The sequence below is a fragment of the Nannobrachium achirus genome, assembly GCF_963921795.1.
Source record: "Nannobrachium achirus genome assembly, chromosome: 19".
Classification (NCBI taxonomy): domain Eukaryota; kingdom Metazoa; phylum Chordata; class Actinopteri; order Myctophiformes; family Myctophidae; genus Nannobrachium; species Nannobrachium achirus.
In genome coordinates this window covers 4,530,246-4,551,073 of record NC_137826.1, presented here as the reverse complement: position 1 = coordinate 4,551,073, position 20,828 = coordinate 4,530,246, and the positions used below count along the sequence as shown (strand labels likewise).

At 41.5% G+C, this 20,828-nt stretch overlaps 1 protein-coding gene across 1 annotated transcript; it reads left to right on the top strand.

Moving 5' to 3' along the window:
* Positions 1 to 1,795: 1,795 nt before the first annotated feature.
* Positions 1,796 to 19,006, top strand: LOC308304157 (uncharacterized protein; the record flags this gene model as incomplete). The annotated part of the gene is made up of 10 exons (XM_080748716.1): positions 1,796 to 1,800; positions 4,154 to 5,021; positions 5,260 to 5,329; positions 5,656 to 5,821; positions 6,647 to 6,699; positions 9,616 to 9,768; positions 13,629 to 13,784; positions 14,770 to 14,925; positions 17,040 to 17,257; positions 18,905 to 19,006. The coding sequence occupies 10 exons, from the start codon at positions 1,796 to 1,798 to the stop codon at positions 19,004 to 19,006; spliced, it is 1,947 nt and encodes a 648-aa protein (XP_080604842.1).
* Positions 19,007 to 20,828: the final 1,822 nt, after the last annotated feature.

Below are 20,828 nucleotides of genomic sequence, written 5' to 3'. Positions count from 1 at the left end.
ACTCCCAACTATAAATATCAATGTGGTGTGCCTGACTGTACTCGGATGTACCGTAAAGTCACTGTTTTGAAAGTGCATATGTATAGAGACCACAAAGGACTAGGATCTTCTCTGCAGCGTAGCAAGCCATTTAACACAACATTAAAGTGTATGGCTCAGTCTTGTTCATTCAAGTGTGATACTTTAACTTCCTTTATAAAGCATTTGAAGTCGCATATAAAAGAAGGATTGGAAACCAAATGCCCATTCAGAGGCTGTGACTGCAGCTTTACAGTCGAGTCCACTTTTGGCTCACATGTTTCCAGGAAACATAGGGATAGACATGTAGAGAATCTAGATGATTCGGTTTTAGATCTGTCTGTTCCCACAGAGCATCTTTGTCAACCTGAGCCTGAGGCATGTTCAGATGTTTCTGATGAACAACATGAACCAGAGGTGCCATTAGCTGTGGATGAAACCCTCTTTTTACACAATCTTACGCTTCTCTACTTAAAATTACAAGGCAAGTTATTGTTACCAGCAAGTACCATCCAAACAATCATTGAGGGCTTTGAAAATGTCCATGAAATTGGCCTGTCAAATTTGTTTAACACCCTGAGTGAGAAATTGAATGTACTTGGAATTCCTGAGGCCACTATAAGCAACATCATTGATGAACTGAACAGAGGTGATCTACTCAAAATCTATAACAGAGGACTTCTGAGCACAGACCTAAGGAGGAAGGGTGCTTTTAAAAATAGTTTAAACTATGTTGATCCTGTCCCTCTGTTCTTGGGTTATGATGAAAACGACAAAGAGTGCTTTGCACAGTATGTCCCAGTACCAGAGACATTGGCCGCACTGTTCAAAAAAGATTCTGTCCGAGAACAGTATGCCACAACACGGTTGCAACCCTCCACTGATAATGTCTATCAAGATGTTAGGGATGGAGACAGTGTTCAAAGTAATCTGTTGTTGAGAAATGAGCCTTCCTCTGTTGGTATGATACTATACCAAGATTCTTTTGAAGTTGTGAACCCGCTCGGTTCAGGGAAAAAAAAACATAAAGTGTTAGGTGTTTACTTAACCCTGACTGATATTTTGCCACACAACAGATCCACTATAAATCAAATGCAACTTGTCCTCCTGTGTAAGGAGCAGGACTTCAAATACTTTGGGATGAACAAAGTTTTTGAACCATTGATTAAGGACCTTAAACTCCTGGAGGAGAGAGGTTTTGTGATAAGTGATGGCACTTTTTTAAAAAGCACTTTGGTTGCAATTTCAGGAGACAACTTGGGGTCCCATTCTGTTGGGGGCTTTTTGGAAAACTTCAGTCGGGCCACTCATTTCTGTCGCTACTGTGAGATAGAAAGAGATGCATTCATGAATGACCCACAGTTGTGTGGTACCAAAAGAACACCACAATCCTATCAAAGTCATTTGCAAGATCTAGAAACCAGTAGCACCAACTCTGTATGTGGGATCAAGTCTGACTCTCCTTTCAACCAGCTTGTTAATTTCCATGTTTGCCAGCCTGGCCTCCCACCATGCTTAGGACATGACCTGTTTGAGGGCGTTGTGACTTATGACCTTGCTTTGTTCATTGGTCATTTAGTTAAGGAGAAGCATTTTACTTGCCTGCAATTAAATCGGTGTAAGAACCAATTCAAATATCAAGGAAATGATGGCAATGACAAACCGGCAGACCTCTCTCCTGACAGTGAGAGACTAAGTGGGCATGCGGTTCAAAACTGGTGCTTTCTCAGATTGCTACCTCTCTTGGTGGGTGACAGGATTAAAGATCCTTGTGACAATGAGGTGTGGCAGCTCATTTTGCAGCTGCGAGAGATAGTGGAACTTGTCTGTGCACCAGCCATTACTGCAGGCCAGGTAGCATATCTGAAAGTCATCATTGAAGAGTACATATACCACAGGAAAAAGCTCTTCCCTGATCATCCCCTGAAGCCCAAGCATCATTATTTGAGCCATTATCCAGAGCTTATCATAGACTTTGGCCCACTTATCCGCCTGTGGACTCTGAGGTTTGAAAGCAAACACACGTTTTTCAAGCAGTGTGCAAGAAAATTACACAATTTCAAAAATATTTGCAAAACTCTGGCAGAGAGACACCAACTTCTGCAAGCCTACTTGAGTGCAGGCAACCTGTTCCCCCCTGCAATACAAGTAGAAAAGGAAACAGAGTTTTATGTAAATGATTACAATGACAGGATCAGGGCATCTGTAGCCAGTTACAAGTTTGAGTCTGCAGTGGCTTGTAACAATGTCACAGTGAAAGGAACTGAGTACAGAAAAGGGATGTTCGTTTTGCTGGGGAAGAGTGATGAAGAACTTTATGTTGGTAAAATTAACCTGGTCATTGTTCACCATGATTCTGTGCACTTTGTGACAGAGAAACATACGTTTGTGAAGTTGATAGACATGGGCATCTACTGTGAATTAGGAGTAGCCCAAGAAGATTATGTTTGTGTCAAGCATGAGGATTTGCTTGACTACTATCCTCTTCCAGTTTACAGAGTACATGACCTGTTACTATTTGCTCTCCACCATTCTTATTTAGAGGTGGTTTAAACAGGCAAGTGACAAAAGCAGACCGTAAAGACATGGCTAGTGATGCAGGCTGTTTAGGTAAAACAACCACATACCCAAATGGACCAAGAATAAAAACAAATTGCAAACTGATCAAATCTGGCTTATATCATGAATATACATTATGCCTAAAAAATGTGGATATGAAGTCAGCAGCCATCCTTAACTTTAAAAAAATGAAACTGAGTTGTATTTCAAGGTTTCTGGCTTACAATTTGAGCCAATTACTTCTGGGTTGATGGCTAAAATGCACTACTTGGGAAGTATAAAGTCAGAAATTAATGGGAGCAAATGCATTGTTGATTTTGTTATTGTCATGGCATTTTCTGACTAAGCAATGCATTACAAATACCTGCCTTGTCTAAGATTATTACAGATTTTGTGACATACTATGTTGTTTGTTGTTTTCTTGTTTCTATTTTGTTTATTTTTGGGAGGAATACTGTGCACTGGAGTAATGTATTCATGTTAGACATTATCTCTGTTCTTTCAGACAATGAATCGTCAAGAAATAAAGGAAGCAGTCTTATCATTTCTACCTGGCCTTTCTGTTGAAACCCTGACTTCCCTGCTGGAAGTGTTTGAAGAGCTTGGTGTGGAGAGCAGGGCAGACCTTGTTTTGGTACAAGAGACAGATCTGGAGAGACACCTTAGACCAATCCAGTATCGGAAATTGCTGAATGGCATTAAGAATCAAGGTAAATCCATATTTTGTCACTGCCATGGGAAGGAATAACGATTTTTTTGCAGTCAAAGGCTGCCCAGAGAGCAGCCTGTGGTGTCTCATATATTAGTGCACAGTACCCCCCAGTGGCTGACAATGGTATGACGTATATATTCATCAATGGCAAGGAAAGTGTAGAATATTGGGCTCTATGCATATACGCCATTTTGTTCTACTTCCGGGCCTCTTTCGACTTCCTTCACAGGTGTTACAGATGATAGTAATGAAGGGTCTGTTCCATTCTGGTCAAACAGAGTCAGGGTGCTGATATTGTGCATGTTGGCTCACTGGAAACACTCTGCTACACCAGTGGGTCTCAAAGTGTCCTTTAGTGGGTTCCAAATGTCCCCATACAGGTGTGTAACTCCTGAGTACAAATGGAATCAAATGGACCCGCAAGGGTCCATTTGATTCCATTTGTTGATTCCATTTGTACAGAGTTTACGGGGGTCCTTGAAATTAAAAGAACCACTGTACAATAAATCAAACAGAGCCTTCATTAGTATCATCAGTAACACCTGTGAAGGAAGTCAAAAGACACCCGGAAGTAGGTGTAAAAAAATGGTGTATATGCATAGAGCCCAGCATTAGTGGGCGGTGATGGAAAGTTGGTCTATAATAGCAGCATGGCACAAGTTACACCATTTAATAATTTTGCTTGACAAATACTATCTAGTATTCATAATGTATTGTCTGCTTACTTGTAGGACTTCAACACCTTGTAATAGTAGAGGGTGTTGCTGTCGCCTCTCCAACCCTCCAAAGTACTTCACCTCTCCCAACGTCAAGTTCCGAAAGCACTTCCAATTCTTCTTTGTCTTCACCCACACTGCCTGGCAGGCCTTGGCATGAAGAATTCCGGGTTAGGTGGGACAGGATGCCAGAACCAATTCGAAAAGCAGTGGAAAATCAAACAAGACCATCAGCAGTGGACAGAAAAGAGATGGTGAGGGGAGTGGTGAACCAAATGTTAGAGCATGATCCCAACCCAACCAGAGCAGCATGTGTCAGCATTGCCCGGGGCATTGTAAGAGACTATCCGAATAGTTTTGCTGATATTGGGAAAAAAAATGTTTTTGGAGATGGCTGTTTTGCTCTTCTTCAGCAAATTAAAACAAGAGTGGAATATAAAAACAGAAAGAATACTCTTGCACGGCGACGCAGAGAGAGAAGACCCCGCACTGGGGTTGCAGATGGGGCCAGAGAAATGGCAAAAGGCCCATTGGATCAGTATGGATGTGTGAGGTGGTGCCCTGCAGAACTTCCTGCTGGAGAGACTGAGGCGACCTTAGATGAAATCAAAAGCCAACTGCACAACATTTACTCAGAGGAAGGGATGGGTGGGGCAGGTAGAGCTGAACCTCTGATGGAGAAGACCTATATCATTCAGCGCCGGTACCTTAACAGTGTGCCTGCACCAGCCATCGCACAGATTAAGGAGGAATGGCCATTTCTCTTCTCCCTAAGAGGCCTTTACAACCATTTTGGTCTGCTTACGGACGTCTCCATCCTCACCAAATTCCAAGAAGCCCTGAACAACAAAGGCATTACAGTTATTAAGTTCTGCCAGGAACTCAACCGCCATCCAGGGATCGCAGATGTCCTGGCTAAATACGACCCAGAGGCTTCAGACAAAGCAGCGTGTATCCTTCTGCTCCTGATGGCATACTTCAAGGAGCCTGAGAAAGCCATCGTGCTTGTGACTGATGTAAGTTTAAAAGCTAAAAAGCTGTTTGAATGTGACTGCACTAGACTATAGTTCAATTTTACACCTGCATCCATTTAATCTCATTCATTCACATGTTGACAGAACATTCCCTCTGATTAACCTCTAGGTCAGTGAGCCCAGTGGACTATCTTTTATGCACCCTGTTGAATCTATGATACCATAGATATACTGTATGTTACAGTTACGTTTTCTTTCTTTTTTTTCTTCTTTTTTACAGCCGTGTGCTACAGCCGCTGATGTCCAGAGGACCGAGACATTACCAAACACCCCCTGCATGATAGTCCAAGGTACTGTTGATAACTGGAATGTATATCTCTAGCCCCCCAAAAAGATTATTACATGATCCTTTCACATAAGCCGATCGGTGTCTTGACTAGATATTTAAGATAGCTTTCTTCCTGCATTTCAGGATAGAGTTTTGACTTGCTATTTGTTTTGCAAGTGAAAAGCATTAGAGACTACAAATTGACTAATTCGCCTATTGCTGTAATGCCTATAGTTATGTGAGTAGGTGGTATATTTCCGTTAATCATCTGTGCAGAGTGAAATTATTATCTTGTTCATTTAGCATTTCACCTTTTTACAATTTCACATGATGGGTATCTCTGTTCAGGTGATATAATGAGGCCTGTGTCCTGGATGCTGTCCATTGAAAACCAAATAGTGATGGGACCACATGAGGGGATCATCAATGGGATAGCTGCGGTTGTTGCAAGCTACTACAACTTGAATCTGCAATATCCTGATGAGGGCGCCTGCACTCTGGAGTTTATCCAAAGGTAGTCAGGTCACTTCACTTCACGTCACACTCATTTCTCACATGGCCCTCTTCTAGCGCCACCATGAGGCTGATTGAAAAACACATTTATGGACACTGCTCCTACAGATGTTGCCCTAAAATCACACAAAGCAGTACACAGTATGTCTAGAGTCATGTCATCAACATGCATCTATCTCCTAGGCCTAAGGCCACCATCAGGCCAATTATTTTAAAACACCTTTTTGAACTCTACTACTACAGATTTTGGCCTAAAATCACACAAATTGGATGGCAAATCAACAACCTCTTTTGTATACATGTGACCTGACGGTCGCTTATCTCCCGATTAGGGAGTCTTACTGGTACTGAAATGAACATTGTACTGGATTGCTTGCAACATTGATATTGTATAAATTTTGCTTTGCTTTCAGTATTACTTTCTTTCTGTGGTGTAGGGTTTACTTAAAGGGCCACTTCACCTCTGGAACAACCCAATCTTATTTTATTGTTGTTTGGGACCCGATCAACACAATTATTATTATGTAATTTTTTTGTGTTTAATCTGTGTTTTTAGATATTTGACTATTTCAGCATGACTAGTGATGGATTTTGCATCACTAGTACATGCTGAAATACTAAAATATCTCAAAAAACAGATTGAACACAAAAAATAACACAGGATTGTGTTGATCGTGTTCCAAACAACAATACAATAAGATCTGGTTGTCCCTGAGGTGAAGTGGCCCTTTAAAGGGAAAGGGGCAACGCCGCATGTGCCTTGTATAAACGATGCAATATATAAATCTATGTAAAACTAAAAGTTGTCTTGTCTTATTGTTTACAGGTGCTTCTTGGGCATCAACCCTGAGAGAGGCTCCAAATCAAAGAAGCGTGGAGGTATAAACCCACATGTGAGCACACTTCAGAGGAAACTAGTGGACTTCGAATGGTCGATGTAGACTGATGGTATTCAGGACTTCCATACTGTATGTGACATACAGTACACTTTTGAGAAAACACTTTGGACTTTGAATGGACGTAGATGCAAAAAAGAAAAAAGAAAAAAACAACTTTGTGGCATAGACAAGTTAAATTGCTTACAATGTTTATAATGTAATGATTCAATCAACTAATGTGAAAACAATTGGCTTGAAAAAGGGAATCTTGTTGACGCAGTCAATAATATGGTTTGTCACGCATGTTTCAAAGAAAATGAAGAGATGCATTAAGTGTGAAAAAAAATAGAATTTTGACCCTATTCTATAAGTGTCTTTTGAATCCTTCTGAGGTTTTTTGAAAAACCCTATGTTTCTATGTCAGCAATCTGGCCAGCCATCGTCAAAGAAAAGGTCCTTTTCACTTAACTGGAGCTCAGTTAGTCTGTTCTTGAGAGACTACTATGTCAGTGGTTCTCAAACCTTTTCATGTGAAGGACCCCCAAAATGATATTTATTTGGCCACGGACCCCATTACAAATGTTCGCTTTGAAAATACATATTCAAAGATTTGCACACATTTTCACAACTTTTTCAAAAATAGCAGATCTACAAGCTCACAGCGTGGCACTTGGTGCCGCACTGTGAGCTTGTAGATCTGCTATTTTTCACTGGTTAAAGCATTCAATAATTCTAGGCCTAAATGGGTTAATCTGAGATTTTATGTTTTGCTGTTGCACAAAAATGTGATTGTTTTAAAGATTGTTTACACTGAGGAAAAAATGCCACAATGCTAGTTCTGTGCAAAAGTTATATCCCTTACTATACCTCATAGGTATTTGGCCAAATTGGGGAAACGTACTCATACTGCACTGATATTGTTTTGTTTGTTTTACATTATGCTTAGTTTTTCTCCATTTAAAGGAAGAGTTCAGCCAAAACTGTTATACCTTATTGGTATTTGGCCAAATTGTGGATACGTACCTCATATTGCACTGATATGTTTTAGTTTGTTTTATATTTTGTTTTCTTTTTCTCCATTAAAAGGAACGGTTCAGCCAAAACTGTTATACCTCATAGGTATTTGGCCAAACTGTGGATACCTACCTCATACTGCACTGATATGTTTTAGTTTGTTTTATATTTAGTTTTCTCTTTTTCCATTTAAAGGAGCAGTTCAGCCAAAACTGTTCAGCCATCTACTTCCCTTCATGCCTGCAGGAACACATGGTTGTCCATAGAACACACAGTTGCCAGAGAAAACCAGTCACACTTTTATCCCAAGTTGTGCAGGCTGTGTTACCAACTGGCATGAGGGTGAGTCCATGGGCCATACGAGATGTCTCTCTCAAAAAGGTGGCAAAAGTTACCATGTATTTTTGAAAAGCTCTATTTCTGTAGATTATATTTTGATATATCCCTTTCTGAGACACAGCTAAATTGGTGTTATCAGCCGCTAGAGTCGGTGTGCATGGTAACCTTTGCCACCTTTCTGAGAGCGACATCTCGTATGACCCATGGACTAATGACAGAATGACTGAGTTTAGGGCTTTAAGATGGACTGTTGTTGTTCTGTGTCCATTTGAAATGTTGCACTTTGCACTTGGAATAGTTAAATAAAAAGTTAAAATGAAGTCTTAGTTTTTGTTGTTTTTATTGAGCAGATGTTTGTGTAAAATCACAGTTCACCCCCAAATGACTTTTTCCCTTTTTGATTACGCTGGCCATGGAGATTTGAGTTCAATAATATTTTTATGTATTTGTTGCATTCATAAGAACACATTTTGATTATAGTAAATGTATCCTCATTGATTCCGGACCTAAATGCATTTGGGTCCCCATCTGGAATCAATGGGGGTACATTTATTGTAATCAAATTGTCTTAGGAATGCAACATCAAACTAAAAAATATTATTGAACTCAATTCTCTATGGCCAGAGTAATCAATAAGGGGAAAAGTCATTTGGGGCGAACTATTCCTTTAAAGTCAAATTTACAATATTTTACTGTAGATCAAATGTAAATTTACAGTAAATTACTGCCTACTGAGTGGCATTACATTCACAGTAATAGTGTAAAAATACAGGCAACTACTGTAATATTTACAGTAAATAACTGCAATCCATACTGCTAAATCACAGTGAATTACCATAATTTCACAGCTGTAAAATTACAGTAATTTACAGTGCAATATTTACTGTGAAAATTACTGTGAAAGTAATGCAATTAGTAGCCAGTAATTTACTGTAAATTTACAGCGAATTATTTTACAGTGTGCGTACGTGCGTGCGTGCGTGTGTGTGTGTTAGTACTGAAAGTCAGTGTGTTTACAACGAATAGGAATACAAAGGCTATATTTTATTGGCATCTTCTACTCTGTTACAGTGGCACTCATTTATGTTCTATTTTTCTTCTCAGCTCTCCAGGTTAAAGCAATGCACAACATTACAGGTAAACAAGGATGAAAGAAGAACATTTTATTATAGATTAAAACCTTCTCATGGTATTTTAATTATGAATAATACAATCTTCAAACATTTTGGAAAAAAAAAGAAAAGAAAAAAATAGCATAGTCTGTTATGTTCACCATACAACACTGCTATGGGGCAAAGTACTATAAGTGGCTAAATAATCTCTCTCTCTCTCTCTCTCTCTCTCTCTCTCTCTCTCTCTCTCTCTCTCTCTCTCTCTCTCTCTCTCTCTCTGTCTCTCTCTCCAGAGTCTGTGAGGTTGGTGAATGGCACTAGTTTGTGTTCAGGTAGAGTGGAGGTGAAGTTTGATCAGTCTAATCAGTCGTGGGTCTCAGTACATGAAGATGGCTTTGACCGGCAGGATGCAGAGGTGGTCTGTAGAGAGCTTGGCTGTGGGGCTCCTTCAGTCCTCCAGGGGGAGCTGTATGGAGAAGCGGATGCTCCAATGTGGACAGAAGAGTTCCAGTGTGAAGGCAACGAGTCTGCTCTCCAGGACTGTTCAACCAACTCAACTAGAAACACCTCCTCACCTGACAAGGCTGTTGGACTCAACTGCTCCGGTAATAGGGACAGCTCTATAGGGTCATTGTCTCCACCAGCCGAAGGCATGGGGGAGAGTTCCCCTCCGTCCGTGTGTCCGTCCGTCCGTGCGTCCGTGCGTGTGTCCTCGCAGTTTGTGTGCACCTAATCTCAGTCGCCGTTGGCCCGGTCGCTGCCAAAGTGAGCACACACATTCCCTGGATGCCAATCTAGAACCTCTGCCCCATTTTTCAAATGGGCCTTTTCTAGCGCCACCTAGTGGCCGATGTTCCCAAAACCCATTTCTGTGCACTACTCTTACAGATTTTGTCCAAAAATCCTACAAATCAGTAGGCAGTATCTCGACAGTCATGTGATCGACACAGATTTTTCCGATTTTGCATATTCCATCCTGATTGGCTAAGATTGGCTTCCAAAGTTTGTAGGATTGAGCCGTTTTGAACAAAATGCCTCAAATCACAAACGCAAAGTGCAATTATCATGAAATCGCGCACACACGTTCCCACTAGGCCGAGAAAGAAATGCCACATAAATGTTTTTAAATCAGCCTCATGGTGGCGCTATAACAGGCCGATTTGTGGTTTTACCTATAACTTCACCGATCAGTTTCAAACTTTGTAAGCGCACTCCCTAGAGGCTAAGGATAAACCTTTGCCCTGCATTTTTCACATCAGCCTTTTATAGCGCCACCTTTGGGCCGACTTATGTAAAACACATTTTTGGATATTACTCCTTGAGATTTTATCCAAAACTCACGCAAATCGGTACACAGTATCTCTATAGTCATGTGATCAAGTCCGATCCGTTTGATATTTCATATTCCATCCTGATTGGCTAATATTAGCTTCCAAAGTTTGCAGGATTGCTCCGTTTTTGAACAAAAGATCATCAACACAGCTTGCGATTACCGTGAAATTTGCCACACATATTCCCACTAGGTCAAGGAACAAATTCTACCTTTTTCACATTGGCCTGTTATAGCGCCACCAGCAGGTAGACCTTAGCAAAACACATTTTTGGAACACAATGCTTCAAATCATGCATGCAGCGTCCGATTGCCATGAAAGATCTAAGGTGAAGAACACCCTTTTTACATTGGCCTATTATACAGTAGCACCACCAGGACGCACGGCCTGGTGGAGACCTGTGCTCGGAAGAGCACTGCTTCTAGTTTCCTCTGTGATACAGTATTTAAATGAATTCAAAAAAATTATTCCTAATCATGGCAAACATTTTGGTATGATAGCTGTACCCAACTAGTACCTATTTAATTCCACTGGAAAACTATGCAACAGAATGTTGTCGGTCTGCTTGCATATCAGGGGGGTTAAAGGTGAATGTTGTCGGTCTGCTTTCATATCAGGGGGGTTAAAGGTGATACACCATGAAATTTCACTTTTCCTATTTTAAAACCTTTTTTGGGGGTCCCACTAGCACCTTCTATCCTCACAAAGTCCCATTTCTGACCATTGTGTCTTTCTCTGGTTTTGAGAAGGCGAAGGTTAAAAGTATCCCACGAGTTCTCAAAACAGGCTGTCCAGATTTGCTGCCGATTGTGACGTCATCTGCCGATTGTGACGTCATCATAAATTAAAAATTAAAATCTTTTTTAATTTTTTTTTTTTTTTTCAAAAAACATTTTTTTTCAAAAAGATTTTGGGGGGGGGGGGGGGGGGTGGCGCAGTTCAGGCCAAAGGTGGTACTGCAGCTGAAATGCTCTGAGAGCCATTCAAAAATGAGAGAGGCTCTCTATTCAGGAGTGGTAATTTAGCCTCAAACCTTTTGAAAAACGTTTTTGGGACATAAACAATATGACATAAATACTTTTTAAATGCATGGTGTATCACCTTTACATGCATGTGCCCTAGAAAGGGTTATTCAAATATTTAAAATAGAACAGGCCTGCACGTAATGTTCGTATAGTATAATACGTATAATGTGCTAAATTTCATGAGCATTTGATTTATGTTGCAGTGTTTCATAGGCCATGTGTTTGCCGTATTTGCTTTGCCTGCGTATTTAGTTTTGTTTCTAATATATTTTGAGTATTCCTTGATTGTGTAATTAATAATTGATACAACTTCTACTACTGCTCACCAAATAATACAATGAAATAACCTGGACACCTTTGCCATCAGTGATGCTGTTACAGTAATATTGCTCGTACTTGCTCGTGCTTCAAGTTTGCGCGTGCATGCACAAATGCCCATGGTTCAGCCCATGGTTCAGCCCCTCACTTCTAAATAACACTGGCGTAAATTCTACTGCCTACACACACACGTGCAAAGTGATTCACAAATACCTTTTACAGAAAGAGTCACTTATAGCTTGATTGTCGATACCTACCCTACACGTTGTACTTGATATGTATGAGAAACTAAGATGAATGTAGTTCACCACATAGAAGTGTCAGTTACACCACAGAGAGCAGCAGTTTTACCACAGAGCAGCATGAGGGGAGGTGATGGTGCAGGCCTGCAGGGGTTGTCATTTGGGAGCGTGTCGCTGTTACTACATGTCATCTTTTCGACACCCGACTCTAACCCTCATCCTAACCCTAACCTCCGTGGAGTGAGTCGGCTAACCCTCCGGTCGAAAGGATGGTTGTTCGAAAGAGCGCGATTTTTATGTGCCCAAATATGAACTGTCAATCTAATCTAATTCGATCTAAAGACGCTGTATATGTCTAATAACATTAGGATAGTGAAGGCATTTTGTTTTTATAGGACATTTTGATGGAATTTCAGGTGTTCCAGTTAAATTCTAAATTTCGTAGTGAAAGTCAAAGGCCCAAACTAATTTAGAACAAACCGTTAATTGTCATTTCTGTATCCACCTGTTTCCGCAAGACTTTACTGTAGCATTATTTGCGGGACACTTCCGGTTAACAGCAGACATACAAGCTCACGTCGCGTCGCAGATGCAACCGTTGTGAGCTTGTAGATCACACTCGGCTGCGACGCCGGAAATGCCGCTCGCCTTCTGCGCAATGCACGATGGGATGTTGGAAAGTTGTGGATACCTTTTATGTCCCTGCGTTTTGATATAAATCATACCTTTCATCATTCACCATTCACTCATTCTAACCCTGTGAACGCCAAATAAATACCAGCAAACAGGAGAACAAATATGATATTCATCCTCTATTGGCATCTTCTACTCTGTTACAGTGGCACTCGTTTATTTTCTGATTTTTCTCCTCAGATCTCAAGGCAATGCACAACATTACAGGTAAACAAGGATGAAAGAACATTTGATTACAGACTACCATCTTGAAGGTAGGCCTATGTTCTTTTTAAATATTACTTAAATGATTCCTTTCTGTACAGATGATGATGTCAGGTTGGTGGGAGGGACCAGTAGCTGTACTGGTACACTGGAGATTAACCGCCACGGAGAATGGAGACCAGCCGTTTTTCTGTCTTACTGGAACATGTACTCATCAGCTGTGGTGTGTAGGCAGCTGGACTGCGGCTCTGCTGTTTCAACAGAAATTCACTTTGATTCTACACGTCGCGATGGATGGATGATTACGTCTCACTGCGTTGGGTCCGAGTCTTCGCTGAGAGAGTGCGGAGCAAGGGAGCCCTTGACATCCAACAGCACACTGAAGGTGGTATGTTCAGGTAAACAACAATCCGCTTTGTTAACCACACAACTGTCGTGGAGAAATGTGGTTAAATCATCTCCCTCTCTCTCTCTCTCTCTCTCTCTCTCTCTCTCTCTCCAGAGTCTGTGAGGTTGGTGAACGGCGCTAGTTTGTGTTCAGGCAGAGTGGAGGTGAAGTCTAATAAGTCGTGGGTCTCAGTACATGAAGATGACTTTGACCGGCAGGATGCAGAGGTGGTCTGTAGGCAGCTTGGCTGTGGGGCTCCTTCAGACCTCCAGGGGGCGCTCTATGTAGAGCCCGATGCTCCATTGTGGACCGAAGAGTTCCAGTGTGAAGGCAACGAGTCTGCTCTCCAGGACTGTTCAACCAACTCAACTAGTAGAAACACCTCCTCACCTGACAAGGCTGTTGGACTCACCTGCTCCGGTAAAAGACAAGATACACTCTTGGTTTGGAGCATTAGTAAGAAAGTGATATTCTTATTTAATTGTTCTGCTTTCTGTCTTGTCTTGTCTCTGTGCAGTCTCTGTCGATGTCAGGTTGGTGGGAGGAACCAGTAACTGTACTGGTACGCTGGAGATGAAACACCAGGAAGAGTGGAGGCCAGTGGTTGCTTGGTCTGACTGGAACCTGGGGTCATCGTCTGTAGTGTGTAGACAGCTGGGCTGCGGCTCTGCTGTTTCAAGAGAAATTAGCTCTGGTTTTGAAAATACACGGGTATGGTGGTTTACACCTTACTGCGTTGGTTATGAGTCTTCGCTGGAGGAGTGCGTCCTAATGGAGAGTTATAATTTCACTGAGATGTGCCTGGAAACAGGCATACTGAAAGTGAACTGTTCAGGTAACGCACAAACAATGACTTCTAACAATGACAGCGATCTTTAAAGGTGATACACCATGAAATTTCACTTTTCCTATTTTAAAACCTTTTTTTGGGGTCCCACTAGCACCTTCTATCCTCACAAAGTCCCATTTCTGTTCAGGCCAAAGGTGGTACTGAAGCTGAAATGCTCTGAGAGCCATTCAAAAATGAGAGAGGCTCTCTATTCAGGAGTGGTAATTTAGCCTCAAACCTTTTGAAAAACTTTTTTGGGACATAAACAATATGACATAAATACTTTTTAAATGCATGGTGTATCACCTTTAAAGTTGCACATAGGTCCAGCCCTATGTCAAACTTCCTCAAGTGGAATTGTGGGCTAATTCCTGATGGTAGCATTACTCTCCCCCCTCCCCTCCCCGTCTCTCTTTCTGTTTTCAGAGTCAGTGAGGTTGGTGAATGGGACTGGTTTGTGCTCAGGCAGAGTGGAGGTGAAGTCTAATCAGTCGTGGGTCGCAGTATACGAAGATGACTTTGACCAGAGGGATGCAGAGGTGGTCTGTAGGGAGCTTGACTGTGGGGCTCATACAGTCGTCGTCCAGGGGTCGCTCTATGGAGAAGTGGATCCTCCAATGTGGGCCGAAGAGTTCCAGTGTGAAGGCAACGAGTCTGCTCTCCAGGACTGTTCAACCAACTCAACTAGAAACGCCTCCTCGCCTGACAAGGCTGTGGGACTCACCTGCTCCGGTAAAAGACAAACTACACTTTTGGTTTGGAGCATTATTTCATGTTGAAAGTAATATAACCTTTCTTACCGGCTCCAAATTGTCTCTGTCTGCACAGTGCCTGGCGATGTCAGGTTGGTGGGAGGAACCAGTAACTGTACTGGCACACTGGAGATGAACCACCAGGGAGCGTGGAGACCAGCGGTTGCTTGGTCTGACTGGAACCTGAAGTCATCGTCTGTAGTGTGCAGACAGCTGGGCTGTGGCTCTGCTGTTTCAACAGAAAGGAGTTCCGGTTCCACAGACAATCTATGGTGGTTGTCATCGTACTGTGTTGGATCTGAGTCTTTACTGGGGGAGTGTGTCATGATAGAGAAATATAGTTTCATATGGCCTCGCTGGAATACAGGCACACTGAACGTGAGCTGTTCAGGTAATGGAAACAATGTGTGTGTGTGTGTGTGTGTGTGTGCGTGCGTGCGTGCGTGCGTGCGTGCGTGCGTGCGTGCGTGAGAGAGGGAGAGAGAGAGATAGCACTAGCAGTATGGAGGGACTCCTCAATGCTTTTGAGGAAACTCTTGGGGAAGGATGATGTGGTTAAATCTCTCTCTCTCTCTCTCTCTCTCTCTCTCTCTCTCTCTCTCTCTCTCTCTCTCTCTCTCTCTCTCCAGAGTCTGTGAGGTTGGTGAATGGCACTGGTTTGTGTTCAGGCAGAGTGGAGGTGAAATCTAATCAGTCGTGGGTCGCAGTACATGAAGATGACTTTGACCGGCAGGATGCAGAGGTGGTCTGTAGGGAGCTTGGCTGTGGGGCTCCTTCAGTCCTCCAGGGGGCGCTCTATGGAGAAGCGGATGCTCCAATGTGGACCGAAGAGTTCCAGTGTGAAGGCAACGAGTCTGCTCTCCAGGACTGTTCAACCAACTCAACTAGAAACGCCTCCTCGTCTGACAAGGCTGTTAGTCTCACCTGCTCAGGTAAAAGACAAACTATGCTTTTGGTTTGCTATCATTTTATAATTACTTTCACTAATATTAACTTAGTTTGTACTGCTAACTGTATTGTCTATTTACAGTATCCAGTGATGTCAGGTTGGAGGAAGGAACCAGTAAGTGTATTGGCTTACTGGAGATCAAACACCAGGGAGAGTGGAGCCCTGTGAACTGCGGGTCTGACTGGAACCAGAAGTCATCATCTGTAGTGTGTAGACAGTTGGGGTGTGGCTCTGCTGTTTCAACAGAAAGACGTTCTGCTTCTACAAACCAAGCTGTATGGTGGATTACATCCTCCTGTGCTGGGTCTGAGACTTCACTGAGGGGGTGTATAATGAAGGAGATGATGATTAATTCCACTGACAGGCTGATGGTGATCTGTTCAGGTAACAATGACTTGATGTGGAACAGATACTCATAATATACTGATACTCTGTGAACAGATACCATTCTGTTACCCATGGAACAGAGACTCATATTCTATACTCTGAGAATAGATACTTGTGTTTTTATACTACTGTATACTATTCTGTATGAATAGAGGTCTGTTCGCCCTCCCGGCATTAAAACATTAAAACCTACGTTTTTAAATAATTGTAGTGAGTGAGTAAAAGTACAATATTTGGATCCGAGATTTAGTGGAGTAGAAGTAAAAGTACACTGCAAATTGGAAATACTCAAGCAAAGTAAAAACCTCAAAATTGTAGGCCTAATTACAGTACTTGTGTAAATGTACTTTGTTACTTTACACCACTCTTCATGTCATGTTAGCAATTTTAAACAGAGTTTAGGTCCTATTCTGCAGTGGCTGGCTCGCCTGGCTGGTAACTCTAAACTGTCTAACCATAAACGTATTTCTCATCTTATCCTCAGTAAAACAAATACAAATACAAGTACCGCCCCACCAAGTGGTCAGCGCGGTGAGCGTGACCGGTGGAAAAAGATTGGGTGAACAGACATGTTACCTTCTATATAGTGTCATGGTTTTATAAGTTTAGGACCAGAATAGTTATTGTACACTGTCTGTTCAGGGCCAGTGATGTTCATGATGAACAAACCAGTGATTTTTTAACTTTGGTTTAATCTCATTTATCTTGCTCTGTTTATAAAGCTGTTGTGTCAGCCAGTTGCCTGTATCTCGTTACAGGTCTGCTGTTTAAGCCAAACATCACCATCTCCATGAACGGGGTTTCCGAGGGCCAGCAGAAGGGGCTGCAGGTGTTCGAGGGCTCCAGTGTCGCCGTCACCTGCTCCGTCCGGCCACAGTACCCAGGAGGCTACTTCAACCTCACCACTGGATCCAACACGACACGCAACCACACCTTGCCAGCTGTAAATCACACTGCCAGCTTCCAGTTTCCTGCAGTAAACCACACTCACCAAGGGACCTACAGCTGCGTTTATTACATCAATGTTTTTTCACATGACTTCTTCTCTGAGAGCAAGTTTCTCTCTCTCACTGTCAGAGGTAACCTGGATGAAAGGGACTTTTCAAGTAATAATTTGAAATTCAGTTAAAAGGAAGACTTAAATCATATACCTAGTGTGAAGTTTATGAGTTAATTTCATTAAGCGTCCCGCAAAGCGTGGCCAATGTGACCCTGGGCGTACAACAAACTTTGGGCACTTTGTGCAAAGATGTAGGCCAGATTGGTTGTGTTCCAACATATCTCTCTCTCTCTCTCATACAGCTTCTCATCAACCATCTAACATTGTCAGAGTTGCAGTCGGACTGCTGTTGCTGCTGCTGTTGCTGTTATTCCGAATCCTCAATCATCTCTGGAAGGTATTGTATAGGTATTCAATGAAAGACTGCGATGTAAACTAGAACTGCACAGGCGTCACCAGGAATGCTGGTCCCTCATTGGCTGTTAATGATGACGTTGCCAGAAATGCTGGTCCCTGATTGGGCAAACACCCAGTCACCCACACACCTACCTACCTACATACACAGCCAAACACAGTACTTGCGCGCTCTGCTGTCGCAAGTATAACCCCCCTGGGGGTCCCCGAATTATTTTGGGGGGTCCCCAGATGATAAACTTAATGTGCAACATTATTTTCTCACTCAACAGTAAACAAACTAACAAAGTCTAAGTGTATAGACGGTATCTGCACATTTCTAAAGTAACTCTAAAATGACAAATTAAACATTGGCCAAATTGTCAAATATTACAACGCATCACAACGCAGAAGCATGTTATACAAATTGAAATGACTCTTAGTGCTCGTCAGGGTGGGGGGTCGGTCCTCAGTTAAAATATGATTATTTTGGGGGTCGCGGCCTGAAAAGGTTGAGAACCACTGTGTTAAAGGACCTACACCATGAATTTTCACTTTTTCTATTTTAAAACCTTTTTTTGGGGTCCCACTGGCACCTTCTATCCTCACAAAGTCCTATTTCTGTACATTGTGTCTTTCTCTGGTTTTGGGAAGACAGAGATGAAAAGCTTTCCACGGGTTCTCAGAACAGTGCTGTTCTGAGAGTTGACGCATGTGACGTCACACGCGTTTCCCGTTTTTTTTCAGAGTCAAAAACATTTTTTTTTCAAAAAGAATTTTTTTTTTCAAAACTTTTTTTTTCAACTTTTTTTTTCAAAAAAAGATTTTTTTCAATTTTTTTTTCAAAAACTGTCAAAAAGTCAAAAAAAAATTCAAAATATTTTTTTTTTCAAAAAAATTTTTTTCAAAATTTTTTTTTTCAAAACTTTTTTTTTCAAAAAACTTCTTTTTTTTTCAAAAAACTTCTTTTTTTTCTGGAAAAACCCCACTAGATGCGCCCCTGAGCAAACAGAGGCCGTTTTGGTATTGCAGCTGGAGAGCCTCATTATAGTAGAGCTAGAACAAACAAAAAGAATGGTCAGAGTGTTTGTTGAGGGTTAAAACCTGTCTAAGACTCAATTTTGAGCATATATTTATACAAAAAATATAGTTTTAAAAGCATGGTGTAGGCCCTTTAAGATAGGTTGAACCAGTGAGTTAATAACGCTGGCTGCTGCTGTGTTTCTCCAGGGCGCCAGAAGGCAGAGTGCAGGAGAGGAGGACGCTGAGGATTATTATGAGGTTGTTGCGGGAGTGGAGTACAATGAAGATGATTATGAGGTTGTTCCTTAATTCCAGTGCTGACTGCTGACAGCCAGACGGGTTGAAACTGGCAGGAGTCAACCAGAAAAACAGAGCTGTAACTCACCACACCGACAATAGCCGATCTATATATATATATATATATATATATATATATATATATATATATATATATGAGGTACTGCAACAGTAAACTGCAGTTTAGCAGCTCTAGTTTGTATTTATTTACTTGCGTTTGTCCTTCCACCTCATGTATATAGATTTATGAGTGACTTATCTGTTTTGAACTTGAAGTGAAAGTTGGTATGGTTAGACCTGAATGTTGTTTCTTAATTTCTGTACAAAAATCTGACAACAGTGCTAAATATTTGCATTTTCATTGTATTGTAAAATAACGTTTTATTGATTATTTCTATACATCTTTGTACCCTCAGAAACAAATAATAAAGATGAAACTCCTCCCGGAAAAAGTGTTCTCTCTCCTGAATGTTTTGTCTGTCACTGTGCAGTACAGGAAGTCATTGGTTACCATGAACAAAAACTAATCCAACAGGTTTCTCCTTATCCCCGACACAAACCCCCGCACCATGGGCGACCGGGCCTTCTCAGTGGCGTAAGTTCAGAAAAAGCTAAGGTATGGCAACATGACTGGTGTCTTGCATGCGCGCAAGTTGCCATACCTTAGCAACAGGTATGATACATTTATTTTAAGAATTACATTTCCCTCCGTTTCTACGGTTTCTTGGGCTGGATATGGCAGCCTGGAACGGTTGTTCAAGTGCAGCTAAACTTGGCATGTTAGTAAACGTGCCACAATTAACAATACTGCATTGCACCTGTGCAGCTGACCTGCGGGACATTTTGTCAAGATGGGGAAGATACAAGTGTGGAGAATATAATTATAATACCTTTGTTAAATTTTGCATTTGTAGTTATTTTACTGTAATTTAACAACATAATAGCCACTGTAATTTAACAAAATAATAGCCAGCACAGATAGACAAAGACACATTCATGAATTTATATTAAGATACTTTTATTTTCCCCCCTGGACCCAGGGTATGGCAGCTGCATACCCCTGCCATACCCAATTGAATAACATGTATATTATTATTATGTAGGCCTATAGTTTTCAATATTTTCACAACAACATAGCAGGCGAGCATTTCCAACAACAAACGCTCACACTGAGTTAATACTCTCCACTCTGTTGGATTATATTCTGTTCCTTTCAATGTTACAAAGCAATCACTACTATTTATGGTGGTTATCAAACATTATGATGGCAAGGACCCCCAAATCGATATTTTATTTATACATTTATTTCAGACTATTTTGTGCCGGGGCGGGAACCCCCATTTTATGTGTATACATATTGCACCATATTGGCTAGCTCAACAGTAATCATCACGCAGGTTAAAAACAATTCCTGTCATCTTTGTAGCCTATGGCCGCGTTTCGAAAAAAACATTTTAGGGCACCCCTGTAAATAACCTTTTCCATCCACGGCACCACTGGCCCTGAATTACATTGTTATTACTTTACAGAACCTTATGTTTATGTCATATTATGTTATGTAAATATGCATATATCTTTCCCCTTTAAGGAACGAGAAACCTCGGCTCTTTATTTGTTTTATCAGAATTCAGAATGTGAAAAGAAATCTAAAAATCACACCCGTGTGAAGTGGAGCTGTGTGTGTGTGTGTGTGTGTGTGTGTGTGTGTGTGTGTGTGTGTGTGTGTGTGTGTGTTTGTGTGTGTGTGTGTGTGTGTGTGTGTGGATCATGTGTACCGATTTTTGTGACATTTGAAGAAAATATGTAGGAAAAGGAGCAAAAAGTGTGTTTTGGA